This window comes from Pelodiscus sinensis, chromosome 16 (genome assembly GCF_049634645.1).
Source record: "Pelodiscus sinensis isolate JC-2024 chromosome 16, ASM4963464v1, whole genome shotgun sequence".
Classification (NCBI taxonomy): domain Eukaryota; kingdom Metazoa; phylum Chordata; order Testudines; family Trionychidae; genus Pelodiscus; species Pelodiscus sinensis.
Genome location: NC_134726.1, coordinates 20302474 through 20321171, shown reverse-complemented (window position 1 = coordinate 20321171; position 18698 = coordinate 20302474). Strand labels below are relative to the sequence as shown.

General features: G+C 45.4%; 1 protein-coding gene across 1 annotated transcript; it reads left to right on the top strand.

Moving 5' to 3' along the window:
- Positions 1-5705: 5705 nt before the first annotated feature.
- ARL6IP1 (ARL6 interacting reticulophagy regulator 1) lies at positions 5706-18264 on the top strand. The gene is made up of 6 exons (XM_075899381.1): positions 5706-5894; positions 9892-10025; positions 12556-12675; positions 14838-14955; positions 16744-16828; positions 17096-18264. Exons 1-6 carry the CDS (start codon positions 5859-5861, stop codon positions 17212-17214), a joined length of 612 nt encoding a protein of 203 aa, XP_075755496.1. The 5' UTR covers positions 5706-5858; the 3' UTR covers positions 17215-18264.
- Positions 18265-18698: the final 434 nt, after the last annotated feature.

The following is an 18698-nucleotide window of genomic DNA, read 5'->3' as shown; positions in this document are numbered from 1 at the left end:
CTGAAAACCACTTTGCTCCACTTGCAATTTGCGCTATTATTTCGGGGTATTTTGCCACTACAGGAGTCAATCTCGGTGTTACTTTATTCAGTTCCCTAAAGTCAACAGTCAATCTCCACGATTTCCCATCGGTTTTCCGCACCGGCCAAATGGGAGAGTTGCAAGGGCTTTCACATTTCACTATAATCCCTTGGGCCAACAAGGCCTGAATGGTGTCTTTTATTCCTTCATTTGCTTCTTTAGGAAATTTGTATTGGCGCACTGGCCTAGGGTCTGGTCCAGATACCTTGACTGATGTTTTCACTTTCCCGCAACTTAATTTGTGTGGCGCAAATACCTCTTGATGTTGTTTAACAATAGCTTGTATAGATGGTTCCCAGGTGGGCATTGATAAACCGTGGCACGCTTTTATCGCTCCTAATCGATGGGTAGGATATATTGTTGTTCCCACATCATTGCTTTCACTGGTTCTGTACATACAATGATTGGGTAAATCCACAACTAGTCCAAATTTTTGTATTAAATCCATGCCCATGATTCCCATGCAGTCCAGTTCTTGTATTCCAATAGCGTTGGTGGTTTGTAATGGTCCTAGTTGACACACAACTCCAGTGATGAACGGTACCAAAGAAGTCTTGCTGTTATATGATTGTAACGTCCGGATGTAATCCACTGGTACATTCTTCAGGTTAGGTAGTTGCTTGGTGCATATGAAACTGGTGGAAGCCCCTGTATCCACCAATGCTCGTTGTTGAAAACACCCAAACTTCCCTTTGTAGATGATATCTACTGTTGGTCTTCCATAGAGATCAAATGTAATTGGAATAATCTGTTCCATTCTATGGGGCTGGGAAGCTTGGCACCTTCAATGTTGAACTTCCTGGTTCCCACGGTCCGGGTTCCCACGGTCTAGGTTCCCACGGTCCAGGTTCCCACGCTCTTCAAAATGGCTGCCTCCTTGTACATCCCAAGATGGCGTTTCCGTACAGCAAGATGGCGTAGTATATCCCGTAACAGCTGCACAAGATGATATCTCATTATTTGCCTTCGCATCTGCTTTGGTCTTCCCTTCCCAGTATACAAGCTCATTAAAGATGGAATCAGTATTTAGGGCTTTGATCTTATCCCAAGGTAAATATTTTGAAAGCCTCTGTGCTAAAACTTTCCTGGTTACAAAAATTTCATCCTTTTTCCCCCACAACACACGAGATGGTTTCTCAAGATTCCTTTTCTCTTGCTTTTCAGATGAACCCCCTCCTTGTAGGGCAGATACCTTTTTAACTTCTGCTCCTGCTAACTGCTGCAAGTTATAAATTTCTCTTATCTGATCTTCTAAAAGAGACAGCGGGGCGTTGGTATGATCATATGCTCCCAATGCCAGTTTTAAACTAGGGAGTAGACCTTGATAACACATCCGTCGAAATTGAGGAGTGTCACAGAAGACGCCACCCCCCTGACCATTCTGTGGGTTAGATAACCAAAATAAGGTCCTTTTCCGTATAATATAAGAATCAGGTTTCTCTCCTATCTTTTGGGTGTCTGAATAAGCTTTTCCCATCAAATCCTCTTGAGGGAAATAAACTTTGTAGACAGCTGTGAACAATTCTTTAGGTTCTATATTAGGATTACCAATCACCTTGTAAGGCAAAGCCAAATAATCTTCGACTGGCATGCATTCTTTTAACAAAACAACAATGTCCTCTGGGCTCAGATTCGGGGTAGCACACACTCTGGCAATCCAGTCTACTACCTTTTCCCTGTTACATGGCCCTATAGTCCTTCCCAAAGCACGAGCTTGTTCTGGAGTTAACACTCGCTGTTCCTGTTTTATAACAGGGCCTGGTTGTCCAGGATACTGCACCCTAGTTGTGGTAATAGGAGCCATAATTGCTAACTCCTTACAGTCCTCCCCTCCTTGATACTGTGGAGGGGGAGCAGAAGGAAAACAAGACTCCTCTTCATAGTCTCCCAGCCAATCCACCTGATGGTATTTAGGTTGGATTGCTGCTATCACTCCTTTAGCCATCCCTAACTGTTGTTTTAACTTAGCAACCTCTATCTGGCACTGTGAGTGGTCCCCAGCAACCTTGGAGCTACTAGCCTCCTTTAGAAGCTGTCTAATAACTGCTTGGTTATCTGTAAGCTGTTCATTCTGCTCTAGTATGGTTCTTTCCAATTTACTTTTCTTTTCTTCCAATTCCATCAATTTACTTTCCAAACTAGAATTTTTAACTGTTAAACCTTGAACTTGGGAGTCTTTAACCTCTAATTCTGATACCTTCTTTGCTAATGCATTCTCTACCTCTACTAGATGATTTTCCTTTTCATTATCTCTGGCTTTTAGCTCTTTAAGCTGTGAGGCAAGCTCTTTGCTTGTCATTGCTAGCCCATACAGCAGTGCCCGCTTTTGGTGTTTACGTTTAGGCTGAGGTTTTGCTCCCATATACTTCTCCCATAGGTTAGTAAACTTTTCTAATGAATCTTCCCCTTTAAAGGACCCATCCACCCAGGGATTAGCTCCCGTTCCATAACTATTTACAAGCATATTCAACAGACAATTTATTGTACGCCGGTTTCCATCCCTCGGTGCCGAAAAGCTGCGGTGCTGCCATGGCTGTAAAAGGCTGCTTACCCAGCCTCCACTAAAGAAAACCAAGACACCTGGTTATAGCAAGGCTTGACTGCTCAAAGCCTGCCGGAGGTGTCTTGCTAGAAAACCGGTACACAAAAACACCCAACAATAAATGCTACAATGACAGAGGAGTAGTTATATTGCTTCGCCTAAAAAGCAGCAAGCGGCAAAGGGGTTTAAAACCCGGAAGTAGGTCCGCGGCCTACTCCAACCAACTGCTCCCGGGGATTGGGCCTAGGCCTTGGCCAGCCAGGCTGGGAGCCTGCTGCCGTATGGTGAATCGGGTTCCAGAGGGGCGTCCCCACTCTGCTACTCCCGATATCACTCTCTGACAGAAGAAAAAGGGATAGGGGCCCGGGGAAGATGCCACCCCGAGTCACTGGACCGTATCTCGTTGCTTACTGTTGCTGATGTTTGTCTCTGGCTCCACTCCTATAAGTGGGAGTGATCCTAGGGCCTGGCGGAAACCAAAGCTGTTTCTCACCAGGTCCTGCCGCGGTCGCCAAACTGTTACCCGGAGAGCTGGGGTAAACAATTGCTGTGCTATGGGCTATGCAATTTAATTAAAGCCTAAGGTGCCCTCCCACAGAAGCCAGATTCGGCCTGGTATCCTGTATCTAATCACCAGGGAAACAGCTTAGAAATCACCAAACAACAAGAATTTAGGGCCAAACCATGTATTTTAAATGTAAGACCAAACATTAGCAAACAGCATACAACTCAGCAACAGTCCCACCCTAACCCTGGAAAAGAAGAAGATAGAAGAATCCCATACACACAAGGGTATACATTACATTCAACGCGGCGATTGATGTTCGATGTCCGTGACCTTCAACCTTGCGGCTAGTGAAAAGCCTTAAGGAAGGACAAACGGAGCGATCCCTCGATGGATACTTCTCGCCTCCTGCGAGCTGACGCTTGGTGGGCACCGGATCCTGTCCGAGTATCCGTAAGCGAGACAGTGTTATAAGTCCCAAAGTCTTAGTGGGAGCGGAAAAGGCTTCCCTTATTCCAGTTAACGTCACTAGCAGTGGGTAGTCTTGTCAGACTGCAGGCTGGAACCTTGGCCTCCTCCGGGTAGACGATGACACAGGGCAATGATGATTACAGACGCACACACAGGACATGAAGGGGGCCAAAGAACACGAATGCTCTTTGACAAGGGTATATAAACATCTCATGGCGGGAAAACCATGAAGAGAGCGGGGTGCAGAGAACTAGAGCTGGGTGCATAAAACTTGGGTGCCGTGTGCAGAGAATGGGTGCACACACAGGCAATTGGGCGGTGTTCACAGCCTTTGGTGCTGAGTGCATAGGTTTAGTGCTGGGTGCACAGCTTTCTTTTACCTGTTTTGGCGGGAAAACTGCTTTGAGGGAAAAAGAACCCCTCAGACTCCATTTTGTATTATGCCCAGGCAACAGTACTATCTCCCTTTTCGCTGGAGGTAGGTAGTGGGGCTTCTTGGGAGTAGGGGGAAAATGGGGGGGTCTGGACGCCTTGCGATCGACTGATCAATCACGATCGACCTGTCGGTGTTGGCTTTAAGTGGTTTAGCTGACATTCAGACCATTCATGTTCCTCTGTTGGCCTTCCCTTTAGCTTCATCCATTACATCACTGTCCATAGATGCTTTTCCATTTACCAGAAGCAAAGGGACTGCACCTACTACGACAAAACTGTGCAGTGTGTGCCAGAACGGCTCTGTCCACACCATCCCCCGAAGTACTTTCTTGAACTTTGCATTCCTGAGTTATGTGTTGTTCCCTAAACGTTCTTGCTGTAACATCAGAGGATGTTGTACTTCCCAGAAGCAGCTGTCACCATCCCCAACTTGCTTTGTCTTTAATTCCACTCTGCTGTTTTCTTTTCATTTCCTTGTGCCTAGTCCTCTTCTGGGCTGGCCGTAGTGGTAGTTGCGGCTGTGCCACTATGGACCAATGTCTGTGAATTGTTTTTGTGCATATGGCAACTACTGTGGCAGGCCCCTGTAACCAAGTACCCACTAATAGGGTGTTGAGAGGTTTGGCATGCAGGCAGGGGCTCACAGCTGGGACAGAGGGTTGGTTGGGGGCGGGGGGAAAATGAGGTGGAAGCTCAGGGAGTGAGTTTGGGTATTGGAGGGACTCTGGGCTGTGGCAGGGGGTTAGGTGTGGGATGGGTGCAGGGTCCCAGCACCACTTGGGACACTAATGACAAATCAGTCATTTTGGAGGCAGGGATGCAGGTCAAAGGCTCAAAACAAAGGGCACGCTGAGCAGAGAACCTCAGACCGTGCCCACTGCTCCTCAGAACTGCCTAGGAGCCAGCAGACTCTGTTAAGAGGATCTCTGCCAAGATACGTGCAATCAGGGAGGAGTGGAAATAGGCCCCATAGTTGCAGAGCATGCCCTCGTCCAGCAGCCACCTCCTCGTGTGATAGATGGGGGCCTAGGCCAGAGCCAGGCCCAAGGAGGTTGGGGTGTGTATAAACAGAGATGCAGGGACAAGGGCAGCCAGACGCTCAGCAGGAGGTTCTGGGGGAGCTGGAACAGGCGCTGCAAGCTGGCGCTCTCGAGGCAGGCGTGTACCAAGGTCTCTGCTGCGGCAAGGTCAGGAATGGGGGTGAACCACACAAGGTACACGCCTGCGTGAGGCTCTGGGAAGGAGCCGCCAACCCGTGTCCCCCAGGGGCCCTGGGATCAGCAGGGTAGCAGCTGACCGGATGTTTAATGGCCCAGGCTGCCATGCCTGGATGGAAAACCTGTCAGCTGTGAATGGGGGAGCCCATAGCTGTGGGCGCTGATGGTGTCATTCCCGCACCCACCGCTGGGAAACGGAGGCAGCTCTGAGAGCTTCTCATCGCCCCCCAAAGGAGAAAGCCCCGCCCCCATTTTCCCTTCTGCAAAAGCTGTACGCTGACGTCACAGGCCCAGCGACCAGTTAACGGCTCTCGGCTGAATCTGATTGGCCGTTGCCTGTGTTCAAACAACAACGGCAGCAGGCTCCCGTAGCCGTTGGGCGAGGAGGGGGCTCTGCGATTGGCCTGACCCAGCCCTTAATTCGGCCAATCAAATTGGCGGGCACCGCGTTGCGGTGGGACCAGCAGTTTCCCCCGCCCCTTCCAGAAGCCGAGTCTATAAGGCTGCGGGCAGGCGGCCGGGCGGCTGCTGCGCTGTGTGAGGGCTGCGGCGAAGGGCTGGGCGCAGCACACGACTAGACGCAGTCGCCGCAGCTGCAGCGTACAAAATGGCTGAGGGAGACAACAGGAGCGCCAACCAGCTGGTGAGCGGGTGTTGCGGGCGGGCGGCCAGCCGGTGGCGGGGACGTGAGCGTCTGCGGCCCTGTGCGCCAGCATCTAATCGCCGGGGAGGGACCGAGGGAGTCACTGCGGCTGCGTCTCCTTCTCCCCACCCCCATTACCTACACGCGTCTTTAGCGCGCCCAGCCAGCCGGGCGCTGCGAGCACCGAAAATTGACCCCCTCCAGCCTCCCGTAGCGAAGGGGTCCCGTAGCCAATCCTGCCCCTTTCGCCCGCTTCCGGGAGGCGGGGCCTGCCCTGTGGGCCTGTGGCAGGGAGACATCTGCCCCCGGCACACTGGGTCAGGAGGGGTTGGGCAGCCGCAGGCCGGGTGGGCCCCCTGTCGGCCCCCACTGCCGCAGTCCCTCGTGGCACCATTGGTCGCTGCACCCGAAGGGCTTCGCCCTCTGACACGCTTGTGGGGTTGGCCACTGCCCGCTAAGAAAGGGGGCTGGGGTTAGCTCGGCTTCCAAACAAACGCCACACGAGGCTTGGGTCATTTGTGCGTGGCCCAGCCCTGGATGCAGTTGTAAAATCAGACCGCTATTTGCGTAATCTGTACTGGGTTGTTTTCTGCTCTTGTCATCTCTCAGCGAGAGCCTAGCGGCCTTTTCTTCGGCCTCTTCCTGTTTCAGCGGATTTCGGTGCGAGGAGCTTTTTGTGAAGTAGACAGCAGAAGGTGCTAGGTAGTTGGTTAGGACAGAAATAAGGGATGGATTTTATATCTATATCTATGGAAGAAGTGAAGACTTGATGGGTGGTGGTACCAGAACAGGGAAAGGATGGATATACTTCCATTCTGTTGAAATTTTAAACCAAACTGAGAAGTAGTTTGGAAATATATTTTCTACCTGTATTTTAAGACTCTTCAATTTACGCTATTTTAAAAATTCCAAATGAACAGCCAATAAATTGAAGGAAGGAAATTATTTCCTTAAAATATAGGAAGAAATAGTGAGACTCACTAGATGTACGTGCTGCCAAATGTCCAAACTAAAATAAAAACCTGGAAAAACCATTTGAATTCACTTCTTAAAAGAGAGCTGAAACAGTAGTCAGATTGAGTGTAACTTCAGTGTACATTCTCATTGCCGAGGTATTCTCTAGTCTTGAAGGCTGGTGGCTTAACCATGAGTCCTGCCACCCTCAGCTGCAGGCCAATATGATTCTTAGCCAGCAGATAGAACAGAAGGTTTATTACTTGACAGGGATACATCTTAGACTAGGGATGTGAAAGTGTAACCGTGTACATGATTACACACAGGCTTCTGGAACATGCAGAGAGCTGATACAGAGGCAGCAGTGAAGGGATGGGGTGGGGAAAGCAGGCTCCTTGCACACACTGACTCCCAGGGATCCAACTGCCACCTCACGTGTAACTGCTGAAAATGTCAGCGGTTAGTTACTTATATGCATTTTAACATCCCTAGGACAGACTTGTCAGCACCTAAACCAGAAGCAGTCAGCACAATCCAGTTGGGGACAGGAGGCTCAGAGCCAAGGCCCCTGTACCCTCAAACCACTGAGACTAACCCATCCACTCGGAAGCCCACCCCCACCCTGCAGTTAGCCCCGCCTTGGCCTTTGTCCAGCTTCCTGGCAAAAGGTGTCACCAGGTTACACCCCCAGCCCTTCGTAGGCTTAGGTTACAGAAAGCATCAGTCATTGTGTGCAAGAAAGAGATACGGAAATTCTCATCACTATCTCTTTTTAGGTATTGGAGCAGTGCCCAGGGAAACTGACACACACACACTAGGGATGTAAGCCACTAATCAAGTCACGCAGCAAAGGTGGGGAGCAGGAGCTGGTGCTGCAAGGAGATAGTTTAAAAGCTGGCTCCCTCCAGCAACATCTCGGGGGGGGGGGGGGGCAGGGCAGGAGAGGCAGAGGCGCAGCGGGGGACCGGGTGCAAGCCAGGACTCAGCTATCCCTGCTTGTACTTGGTCCCATATGCTGGGCCTTTGCCTCTTAAATGTATCAAGAGCCTAGTGGAAATTCCATCGACTACTCAGTTTAGCGGATTAAACGCAATTTAACATCCTTAACACATACACGGTTTATTGTAGGATAGTAGAAATCACATGCGACATAACAGTGGATACAGTTACCACTTTGTCACAGTGTTTAACCCATTTATTATTGTTTATAGAAGAGCAGAGGGTTTTCAAATGCTGTTATAAGGGACCTTATTTAAAGTGATATCCCAAAATCTCTTTTAAAAAATGCTTCATGTACATTTCAGAAAATGCATGGGAAGCAAAATGTGCATGCTGGTTTTGAGCTCTAATAGTGAATAAGACTTTCTAATAATCATACTGGTATGATAAGTTTTGTTTAGTTGTATGCAGTGACAGTGTAGTTAAGTACTGTATGCTGGCACATAGCTCACTGATTTTTATTTATTTTTTTACTAAGCCTAGCTTTCAGCTGCACAATTTGAGTTGCTGAGATCTTATCAGTGAAAGAGACACATGCTTTGGTCTGCTGCAATACGTGCAGCTATGGGGATTGATGAGATAAAAGGGCCAGAGACAAATCATCTCTTCCCCCCCACACCCCCCTGAGTATGAGCTCCGTTTGCACTTCCTACCCTATGGGGATTTTTCCTTTTATCTCCTGAAGGAACTATGTATGCCATGCCTCTTGAGTCCAGACTGCCTGGTGGATGAAATGTCTGTCTGTCTTGTCTGTCTGAGATTAAGGAGCTCGCCACCTGGTTTTTCAGCAACAGAACTGGCTAACTGCAATTTGAGTAGTCTTTAAACATGCGGAGCCCCAGTGCATATTGCCTATGTTTACAGGCTTCATGCGGCTCTGCTTGAGAGAGAGCTGGAGTTTGAGGAGTTACCAGCTGGAATGGAAGCTGTCTATCTGATGCCAAGATAAAACTAAACTTCCCCTACTTCCCTGCCCCTTCCTTCAGAGCCACCCTGCCCTTTATTTACACACTCACACCTTTTCTCATTAATGGCACTTTTTAAATTTGTCCAAGAACTAATCAAAATGTTTTGTGTATTATTTAAATCCTTTTTTAGGAAGCAAAGTAAACTTTGGCTCTCACTCAGTAATAATCCAAATAAGAATTAGCAGGAACATTAAATTTAAATTAGTCAAGTAACTTACCGTATTGTCTCATTGTTTAACCCTAATGGTTACACCCCCCACCCCTTGCTGCCTCTGTTTATCACAGGCAGCAGGGTGAGAAGGCAAGTGGAAACTGGTGTGGCTGTGTCTAGACTGGCCAGTTTTTCCGGAAAATCAGCCGTTTTTCCAGAGAAACTTGCCAGCTATCTACACCGGCCGCTTGAATTTCTGCAAAAGCACTGACTTCCTACTGTAAGAGATCAGTGCTTTTTGTGGAAATACTGTGCTGCTCCTGTTCGGGCAAAAGTCCTTTTTGCGCAAAAAGGCCAGTGTAGACAGCTGAGATTTGTTTTCCGCAAAAAAGCCCCAATTGCGAAAATGGCGATCGGGGCTTTTTTGCGGAAAAGCGCGTCTAGATTGGCCACAGACGCTTTTCCGCAAAAAGTGCTTTTGCGGAAAAGCGTCCGTGCCAATCTAGATGCTCTGTTCGGAAAATGCTTTTAACGGAAAACTTTTCCGTTAAAAGCATTTGCGGAAAATCATGCCAGTCTAGACGTAGCCATATATGTTTGGAGTCTCAAAACACTGCTGTCGGATGATGCCATTCCCTAAACTGCTTGGAAAATCTCAGTCTCATTATTTTGATTGAAACTGACTGGATAACTTTATGCCATATGCTTTGGAGTCTGAGTATTACTGGTATAAAAATGTGTGCCTAACTGAAAAAAGGAATAAACCATATACTGTATCTTAATTTAAAAAAATTTGGTTCAAAGTGGCTTTCTGGCCAAAGGTCGTCCTTATTTCATATAATTTGAGTATCTATAGTAAGCACTTTAGATGCTATAATTGTTTGATTTCTTAATGAATGATAATACTTTTTTTTTTTTAATGTAGGCGGCAGAGACTGCAAGTTTGGAGGAACAGTTGCAAGGATGGGGAGAAGTAATTCTGGTAGCTGACAAAATCCTTCGTTGGGAAAGAGCTTGGTTTCCACTTGTTTTGATGGGTGGTGTTTCCTTTGCTTTTCTGTAAGTGATCAGAGGGGTTTGCATTCACATTTTCTAATAGCAAAAATTTAGTGAAACTTAGCAAGTCTTTACTTCTCTAATGATACATCTGTGCAGGTTTCTTACTCCAAGGCCTCTGTTTATGCAAAGAAAGCAGAACTCACCAAGCTCTAAACATTTCTTTTTCTTAGAGCAGGAAGGACACAAGGCACATTCCATGTGCACTCAAGCCAGTGGCAGCACTGAAGTATAGTCCAAGAAATCTCAAAGGAACCTTGCTACTGTGCTCCAGGTCTTTGTCAGCAATAATTTAATGCTGTTGCCAAAGCACTTGAGATCTTTGTGCTCAAAGTTCAGTCTGCTTTTTTTTTCTTAGAATGTCACTGTCTTAAACCTCTCAAGATGGGGTAGAATGTTATGCATCACTGAACAGATGCTCATCCAAACATTGCTCAGCACCGGTATATATGGGTATGTCTACATTTGTTCCCTAGTTCGAGCTAGGGATGCAAATGTAGGCGACTGAAATTGCTAATGAAGCGGGGATTTAAATATCCTGCACTTCATTAGCATGATCTCGCCGGTGTATTACTCCGTTCAACAGCTGATTCGAACCAGGAAGTGCGCTCTGGGATGCGTTACTTCGAGCCAAACCCCTTGGTTCGAAGTAACGTTACTCCTCAAAAAATGAAGTCCCTGCCAAAAAATGAGGAGTGCCGTTAGTTCGAACCAAGAGGTTTGGTTCGAACTAATGCTTCCTGGCATGCACTTCCTGGTTCGAATCAGCTGTTGAGCAGAGTAACACGCCGGTGAGATCATGCTAATGAAGCACAGGACATTTAAATCCCTGCTTCATTAGGAATTTCGGTCACCTACATTTGCATCCCTAGCTCCAAGTAGGGAGCAAGTGCAGACGTACCCTATGAGAAGAGCAGTGCCTTTTGTGGGTCAGAGGCTCTAGAGCTGGTCTAAACATAGTTCTTGATTTTTCCCTAGGGGAAAAGAAGCTATGCTGTTAGAATTATCTTTACAAGTGTAGTGGTATCTACACTAGGAAGTTCTACCACTTCATCTAGAAATGTAGGGCTGGCAGGGACCTTCAGGTCATTCTGGTCCAGCCCCCAATGATGATCCAAGTGTACCTAGACTATTCCTGACAGTTTATCTAACCTGTTCTCATAAACTTACAGTGACTGGGATTTCATAATCTCCTTTGGTAATCTATTCCAGTACTTAATTGTCTTAAAGTTTTTCTTAATAGCCAACCTAAATCTTCCTTTTTCTAGATGAAGCTGATTTCTACTTTTCCTACCTTTAGTGTACATCAGTGGTCACCAACCAGTGGATTGGGATCTATTGGTAGATCTTGGAGCCTCTGACAGGTGTTCCTGACTGGTTTGGCCAAGAGGCTATCAAGTGTTGGCACTTCAGCTGCCCCTTCTCTCTGCTGCTATACATCTCCTGCTCTTTGCCTTGGAGCTGCCTTCCCCCATCCCGGGGAGCCCCCTGCTTGCGGTACAGAGGAGGGAAGGGGAAGGAAGGGGTGCTGATACAAAGGTACCCCCTCTCCCACTCTGTATTGTATCACCACAGAGCAGGGTGGGGGGCACAACAGAGCTTGGGATGGAGGGAGTTCGCTGGCTGCTTTTGGGAGTGGTGCAGGGCCAGGGCAGGGGTGAGTCTGCCTTAGCTCCACTACACCGCCACATGAGGTAAGCAGTGTCCAGCCAGAGCCCACATCCTGAAACCCTACCCCAGTCATGTACCCCTCCTGCACTCCCAAGCTCCTGCCCCAGCCCTGAGCACCCCTGCATCCAAACACCTTCTCAGAGCCTGCAGCTATCACTCCCTATGGCACTCCAACAGCCTGCCCCAAGCTCAGCTCAGAGCCCCTCTCGCACTCCAAATCCCTTAATCCAAGACCCAACTCACTGCCACTCCCTGGTGAAAGCGAGGGAGGATGCATGGAGGAGGACAGAGTGAGCAGGGTCGGATCCTTGGAAATGGGGTACAAAGGAGGTGGAGCAAGGGTATTTGGGTTTGAGGTAGATCTTGGCTTGCACTTAAATTCAAAAAATTATCTAATGTGTAAAAAGATTGGAGACCACTGGTGTACATGGAGAATGAGTATGCACATAGTGATTCTTTGGTGCTTGGAAAATAACCCGCCTTTTTTGTAGGGGTAGAGTTACTACCCAGTTTCCTGCATTACTTGTCATTTTATATACAATTTATCACTTGGTTACTACCTGAAAACTAAAACTGCTATACTTTTCACCACATATGCCTTGTTTTGGAGTAGATAGTGGAAGATGGTTTCACTTTTGCATTTATTCTTTTTAATTGTATTCAATGCAGTGAGATTTCAGTGGAGGGTAGTGGCTCTGGGTGTCTTAAATTGCTGGAGAACTTACCTCTTTGAATTTGTTTAAAGCTAAATTTTGTGATGAACTCAGCCATTGTTTTAAATGCAGCAAACTAAAGAGGGTAAACTGACTGAATTTTCAGAAAGCCGGAAGGAAGGAATTTTTACATTGCCTTTTCTTTACAGGATGATCTACTACCTGGACCCTTCTGTTCTTTCAGGTGTCTCTTGTTTTGTCATGTTCATGTGTTTGGCTGACTATCTTGTTCCTGCTCTTGCTCCTCGAATTTTTGGCTCTAATAAATGGTATGTAAAATCAAAACTAGAAAAATAAACATGAGCAGTTGGCGGTTGACTCTAAACGCAGTGCACCCCTTGCAGAATGTGGGCAGGGAGCAAGAGGCTTCCCATGCTTCCCCAATCCCCAGGCCCTGATTGACCTGAGGGTGGTGGGAGCACAAAGTCTTCTCCCACCGCCAGGGGAGCAGGCATGTAGAGGGAAGCACCTGCTGTTCAGAATAGTTGGTGGTTCTCTCTGGGTGGGGGAGCAAAGACTTCACATGCTCCCTCCACCCCCAGGCCATCAGGGAAGTGTCCTGGCCCTGCCCCTTTATTGCACACCCCATCCTACTGGGCCAGCAGACACTCCTTTCTGACAAGGCGGGGGGGGTCCTCCATATCTTCCCCCCTCCCCCCATCATGTCTGCTCTCCCCCTCCCCTGTGCATCAGCTGGCCCTGCCTGTTGCTTCTGGGTGATTTAACACCCCCCATGCCCCTAGTCTCTGGCACCACCACTGGTAGTGCAGCAGTAACGGTGGTGAAGTGGAACTATGCAGCAGCCTGCTCAGCTCTGCCGCCATCTCCCAGGCCAGCTAGAGCTGGAGCGTCTGCTTTCTGTGGTGAAGCAGAGCAAGGAGGCCAGTCTGGGAGATGGCAGCAGGGCAGAACAGAGGCTGCTGTGTTGTTCCACTTTCCCTGTGGCTCCTGCCACTACCGCAGTGAGGTTGGTACTGATCCCTGCTGGCAGCCTCCACCAGCCCCCTGGCAATCCGAGAGACTGTGTCCCTCAGAGGAGGGGGTTTCAGGGAAGGAGTGCAATGAGTGAGTGGAGGGGCAGAGCTAGGGGGGTACTGACACCCTCTCCCCAGGTGACTCATGTGCCAGCAGCCATGTGCAAGCCACATTGTGGAACTGTTTGGGCTGCAGATGGCCCCCAGGTCATGAGTTTGAGATCCCTGCTTAAGTTGAAATGAAACATTTGGTAGTGCAGCTGTTGTCTTCCCAGCTCTGCCTCATTCTAGCTAGAAAGGTCTCTAGTAATAGGCATGTTGTCTTAATTTGCTCTACTAATCTAATTTTTATACTGGGAGATTTTAGATGTGGCCTAACTAAAAATCTAGAAAGGGGTCTCATTGGTTGGGAGTCAGCAAGCTCACTCAGATAGAAACGGGTGGTCCCACCCTGCCCCTCTGCGAGACACTGCTGACTAGCTTACCCCCGTTTAATCCATTAACTAGCTAAACTTAATGTTTAACTGGTTAACTAGTTAAATGGGATTTTACATTCCTAGAAGCAACCTTACCTCTATTGCAAGGAAAACCAAGGGAATTGTATAGTGAATTTTAAAAAAAGCAAAATTTAAATTGGGATAACTGGCTAATGCCAGGGTAAAACCATATGACTGTTTAAAAGGAGAAAAATCTATGCAATGGTATCAGCTAGTGTGGTCAGATTTGGTAGCCAATATAACTTAAGTAGTGATGTGCATTTCGGGTGTATGCTCTTATTATGCAAGCCTTTAGAATTAATTGCCACTGAAAGCATAGTACACAATTTACAAGAGATTCACTGTAGAGTGAATTCTAAAACAAATTCAAAGTATACAGTCAATTGATAAATACAGTGAAACCTTTATGTGGCACTTTAACCGGCATTGCCCCCAACCACAATACTGTCTCATCTTCAGGTGCACAGTCCTGGCTTGGTTTACCATGATTGGTTTAACAATTTTTTATTTAAGAAGTACTAATCATCTTTAGCTCAAAATAGAAATGAGACCAACTGCCTCACACTACAAAACTATCAATATTAAAAACTTGAGTTTTACTATTATTGTCCATTGGTTTTTCCTAGGTTGATGGGATCCTCAGATAACCAGAATGTTTAGATAACTGGAACGCCCTAATCCCTGAATGTGCTGGCTAGCACAGGTTTTACTGTAGTGCCCAATAAAATGGGCAGTAATTTTAAGAAATATAAAAGTAAATAAAACTAAGGCCATTCTTCAATGTACATAACTATTAAACATCAGAATGAAGATCGCTGCATGTTCTGTATTTTTACTGAGAGCAGTGAATTTTATATCCTGAACTTTAAAGTGAACTTTGGATAATATCTTAAGCTCAAAATATTTCTGATTTTAGTAAATGTATTTAAAAATTCCCCCCCCCCCCTTTTTTTTTAAAAGGACCACAGAACAACAGCAAAGATTCCATGAAATTTGCAGCAACCTAGTAAAAACTCGTCGCAGAATTATTGGCTGGTGGAAACGTATCTTCACACTGAAGGAAGAAAAGCCTAAAATGGTACTTTGTACACTTGCTCCTGAGTTTTTATGTATGAGGAGTGAAGATAGGTGATGGGGAGGGGAAGTTGAAAAAATTACTTGTGATTCTGCTTTATTCATATTTAAAAGAAGGGTTTTGTCTCTTTATAAAATGGCATCTTGTATTGAGATTTGGCAAGTCTGGTTGTGTTTGCAGAGCAGGGAACACATCTTATTTTGTGAATCTACCAAATGAGGGTTGAAGCTACTTCACAATGTAAAGTTATGCTCTGAACTCAAACACTTTCCAACCTGAGGATACCAATTTTGGGGAGCCCAGCATCTGAGACCATATTACATAAATATGACTTTCTGTAAGCAACTGCCAATTGAAAACCAGTCTTTTTAAGGTGTTGCATTAAGCCAAGATACTCTGGTGTGCCTAAAGTAGCTTCAGATGCTACATTGCCAGTTTTCTTATCTGTTAAATAGTGGTGTCCTCCTGGGGGCTGTTCTGGAACCAGTCCCATTCAACATTTATAAATGATCTGGAAAAACAGGATAACTAGCGAGGTGCCAAAATGTGTGGGTGATACAAAATTACCCAAGACAGTAAAGTTCCAAGCAGACTCTTAAGAGCTACAAAAAGATCTCTCAAAACTGGATGACTTGGCAACCATATGGCAGATGAAATTTTAATGTTAAGAAATACAAAGTAATGTACATTGGGAAACATAATCCCAACTATATGTACAAATTGAGGGGGTCTAAATTAGCTGTTACCATTCAAGAAAGAGATCTTTATGGATAGTTCTCTGAAAGCATTCACTCAATGTGCAATGGCAGTCCAAAAAAACCAAACAAATAGAAAATTGGGAATCATTAAGAAAGGGATAGACAGTAAGCCTGAACATATATTGCCTCTGCAAATCCATGGTATGCCCACATCTTGAATGCTTCATGCTGATTTTGTTGTCTCATCTAAAAAGATACATTGGAGTTGGAAAAGGTTCAAAAAAGGGCAACAATTATGAGCATGGAACTGCTTCCATGTGAAGAGAGATTAATAAGATTAGGACTTCTCATCTTGGAAAAGAGACTACTTAAGGGGATATAAAGGTATATAAAAATCATGACCAGTGTGAAGAAAGTAGAAATGGAAGTGCTAGTTACTCATTTTGTAACACAGGAACTAGGGATCACCAAATGAATAGGCAACAGGTTTTAAAACAAAAGGAAGCATTGCTTCACACAATGCACAATCAGTTTGTGAAGGCCAAAACACTTAACAGTGTTTAAAAAAAAAAAAGGTAGATAAATGCATAGAGGATAAGTCCATCAATTGCTGTTCGCTAGGATGGGCAGGGATGGGGTGTCTAGCTTCTGTAATGCCAGAAGCTGGGAATGAGCAATAAGCAATAATCACTTGATTGCCTTTTCTATCCATTCCCTCTGGGGCATCTGGTATTTGCTACTGTTGAGAAGACAGGATACCAGACTAGATGGACCTTTGTCCTGACCCATTATGGCCATTCTTTTGTAGTGGTGGTACAGTTGCATTACAGAAATATTTATATGTATGTGTGTGAAAGACCCTTGCAAACAAAGGGACAGTTAATATATTGATAAACTGAAAATGAGAACATTTGTCTGATCTCAGATCAGGTACAGTATTTTGATCAGTGGTTGTAACAATAATGTATGTGTTTGGGTGAGAGGTGTTTCCAACTAAAGTAATTGGGAGTTAGCTTCACTTTTTAAATTTGGGATTTCACAAAATTTTAAATTCCCAGACAGGCCTTCAATAACTTTTATCTCTCATTCGTAGTACTTCATGACCATGCTCTGTTCTCTTGCTGGGATTGCTTGGGTAGGACAGCAAGTTCATAATCTGTTCCTCACCTACCTTATTGGTAAGTGTTTATCTTTTGCAGAGTGGATGCAAACATTTTTCCCTCTTGGCTATCACATTCAGAAAAGTTCATACACTAAACTGCTAATTTGTTTGAAATTTACTCTTTTCTGATGTATCTAATTCTATCCCTATTTTCTGTAAAAGTAAAAGCAATATAAAGCACACTTAATGGGGTTCAGTGAGCATGTGGGACTATAGAGTGAAAGGAACTTTTGCTAACTAAATATATATTAAGTAATTTATGCTCCATCTGATTTCATTTTAGTGAGTTTTCTATTGCTGTTTCCTGGATTAAACCAACATGGAATCATTACAAAGTATGTTGGAATGGCAAAAAGGGAAATTAACAAACTTCTCAAGCAAAAGGAGAAGAAAAATGAATGAAGCATCACTGGCTAATTAATCTACAGCATAAGGTGTCCCTGGGAACAGTTTCTAGAATTTATGTATACTTAATGTTATAGAAGCAGTTATTTTGCTCCTTGGCTCTAATTTAAAATTGGGTCCCTATTCAGCAGAAATGCTATTCTTACAACAGCTGTATTTCATGTTTGCTCTGGTAGTGACATAGTTTTGTGTCCGACTGCTGATCGTATCTAGGAAAATCCTATTTTATACAATGAGAAGCAGCCCTGAACTTGGTATAAATGCCATACAAGTGGCAAGTCTCTTACGCACATACTAAAGCACAAGAATTGGCACTTTTGTAGTGTATGGATAGTATTCTCATCATGAAGTATCCCCTTTGCGAAGTTAGTAGTGCTTCCCCACCATCAATATGCTACTGATCAGTGGTGGCAGATAGTAGCAAAGTATGTGATTTAAGAACTAGTTAATTTGCATAGAGACTTCCGCTACTGATTCTAGTGGGAAGAGACCAATTACCATTCTTCATTCCCATTCAATTCATTCTGCGCAAGTGCCTGCAGAAATATGGCTGAAAGTGAATCTGTTGCCTAGCTAAAGTAATTTGTTTCTGTTGGCTAGCATAGTCAGTTGAATAAACCATGGATTATTTCTGACAAATAGGGCTCCTGAACACTTAAATTGTGAATTTAGTCACTAGCTGTAGTAATGTTACTGTCAATTCATTGCACTGAAACTATGTTGAAAGTGGACTAGGGTATAATTACCCTAACAGTCAATTATTTTGAAAACTGCTGTAATGGAGTCATGTAACCTGTCTGGTTTTATATATGTTGTCTGTTCATAGATGTAGTAGCTGTATCTGTCTCGTGTAAATAAGCCTCTTCTGAGCTATGACTTCAGTTTTTAAAAGCATACTTCTATTTCCTCAAGTAAAAAGCTGAAAGATGTGTTAACATATCAAGGCATCTTAAAAGTTGAACATTGTTTTAAAATGATCTTTGTCTTAACTGTAAAACAGGTAAATCATGTTACCTTTTAGTTTAAAATATAGACTTGAGAACTGTTTTGAAGAGTTGCTCTTTTGCACATCCCTGACATGTTCATGGTGAATCTAACCTTTTCCAGAGTGGAGATCTGACAGTACTTCCATCTTCAGCTAGGGATGTGAAGGACTAGTTGCTCTCTTCCCCCGCCTCTATCAGAAAGAGGCAGCAAGGCAGGGGAAAGAGGAGGGGGCACTTCAGAGGCAGTGCCATGTGGATCACAGGGTCTACCCCAGGCTCCATGCAGCGTTGCCGCTTTGAAATGCCACATGCAGCCCAGGGCCAGCTGGGGTGTACCCCAGGCTCCATGTGGCATTTCAAAACAGCTGTGCTACTGGAGCCTGAGATGAGCTGGGGATTCCCCTGCTGCCCAGGGCTCCCTGCCTTGCTTTTGCCTTTGAAGTGTAGCAACAGCTGTTGCTAAACTTTAAAGGCAGAGGTGCCTATTGACTAATT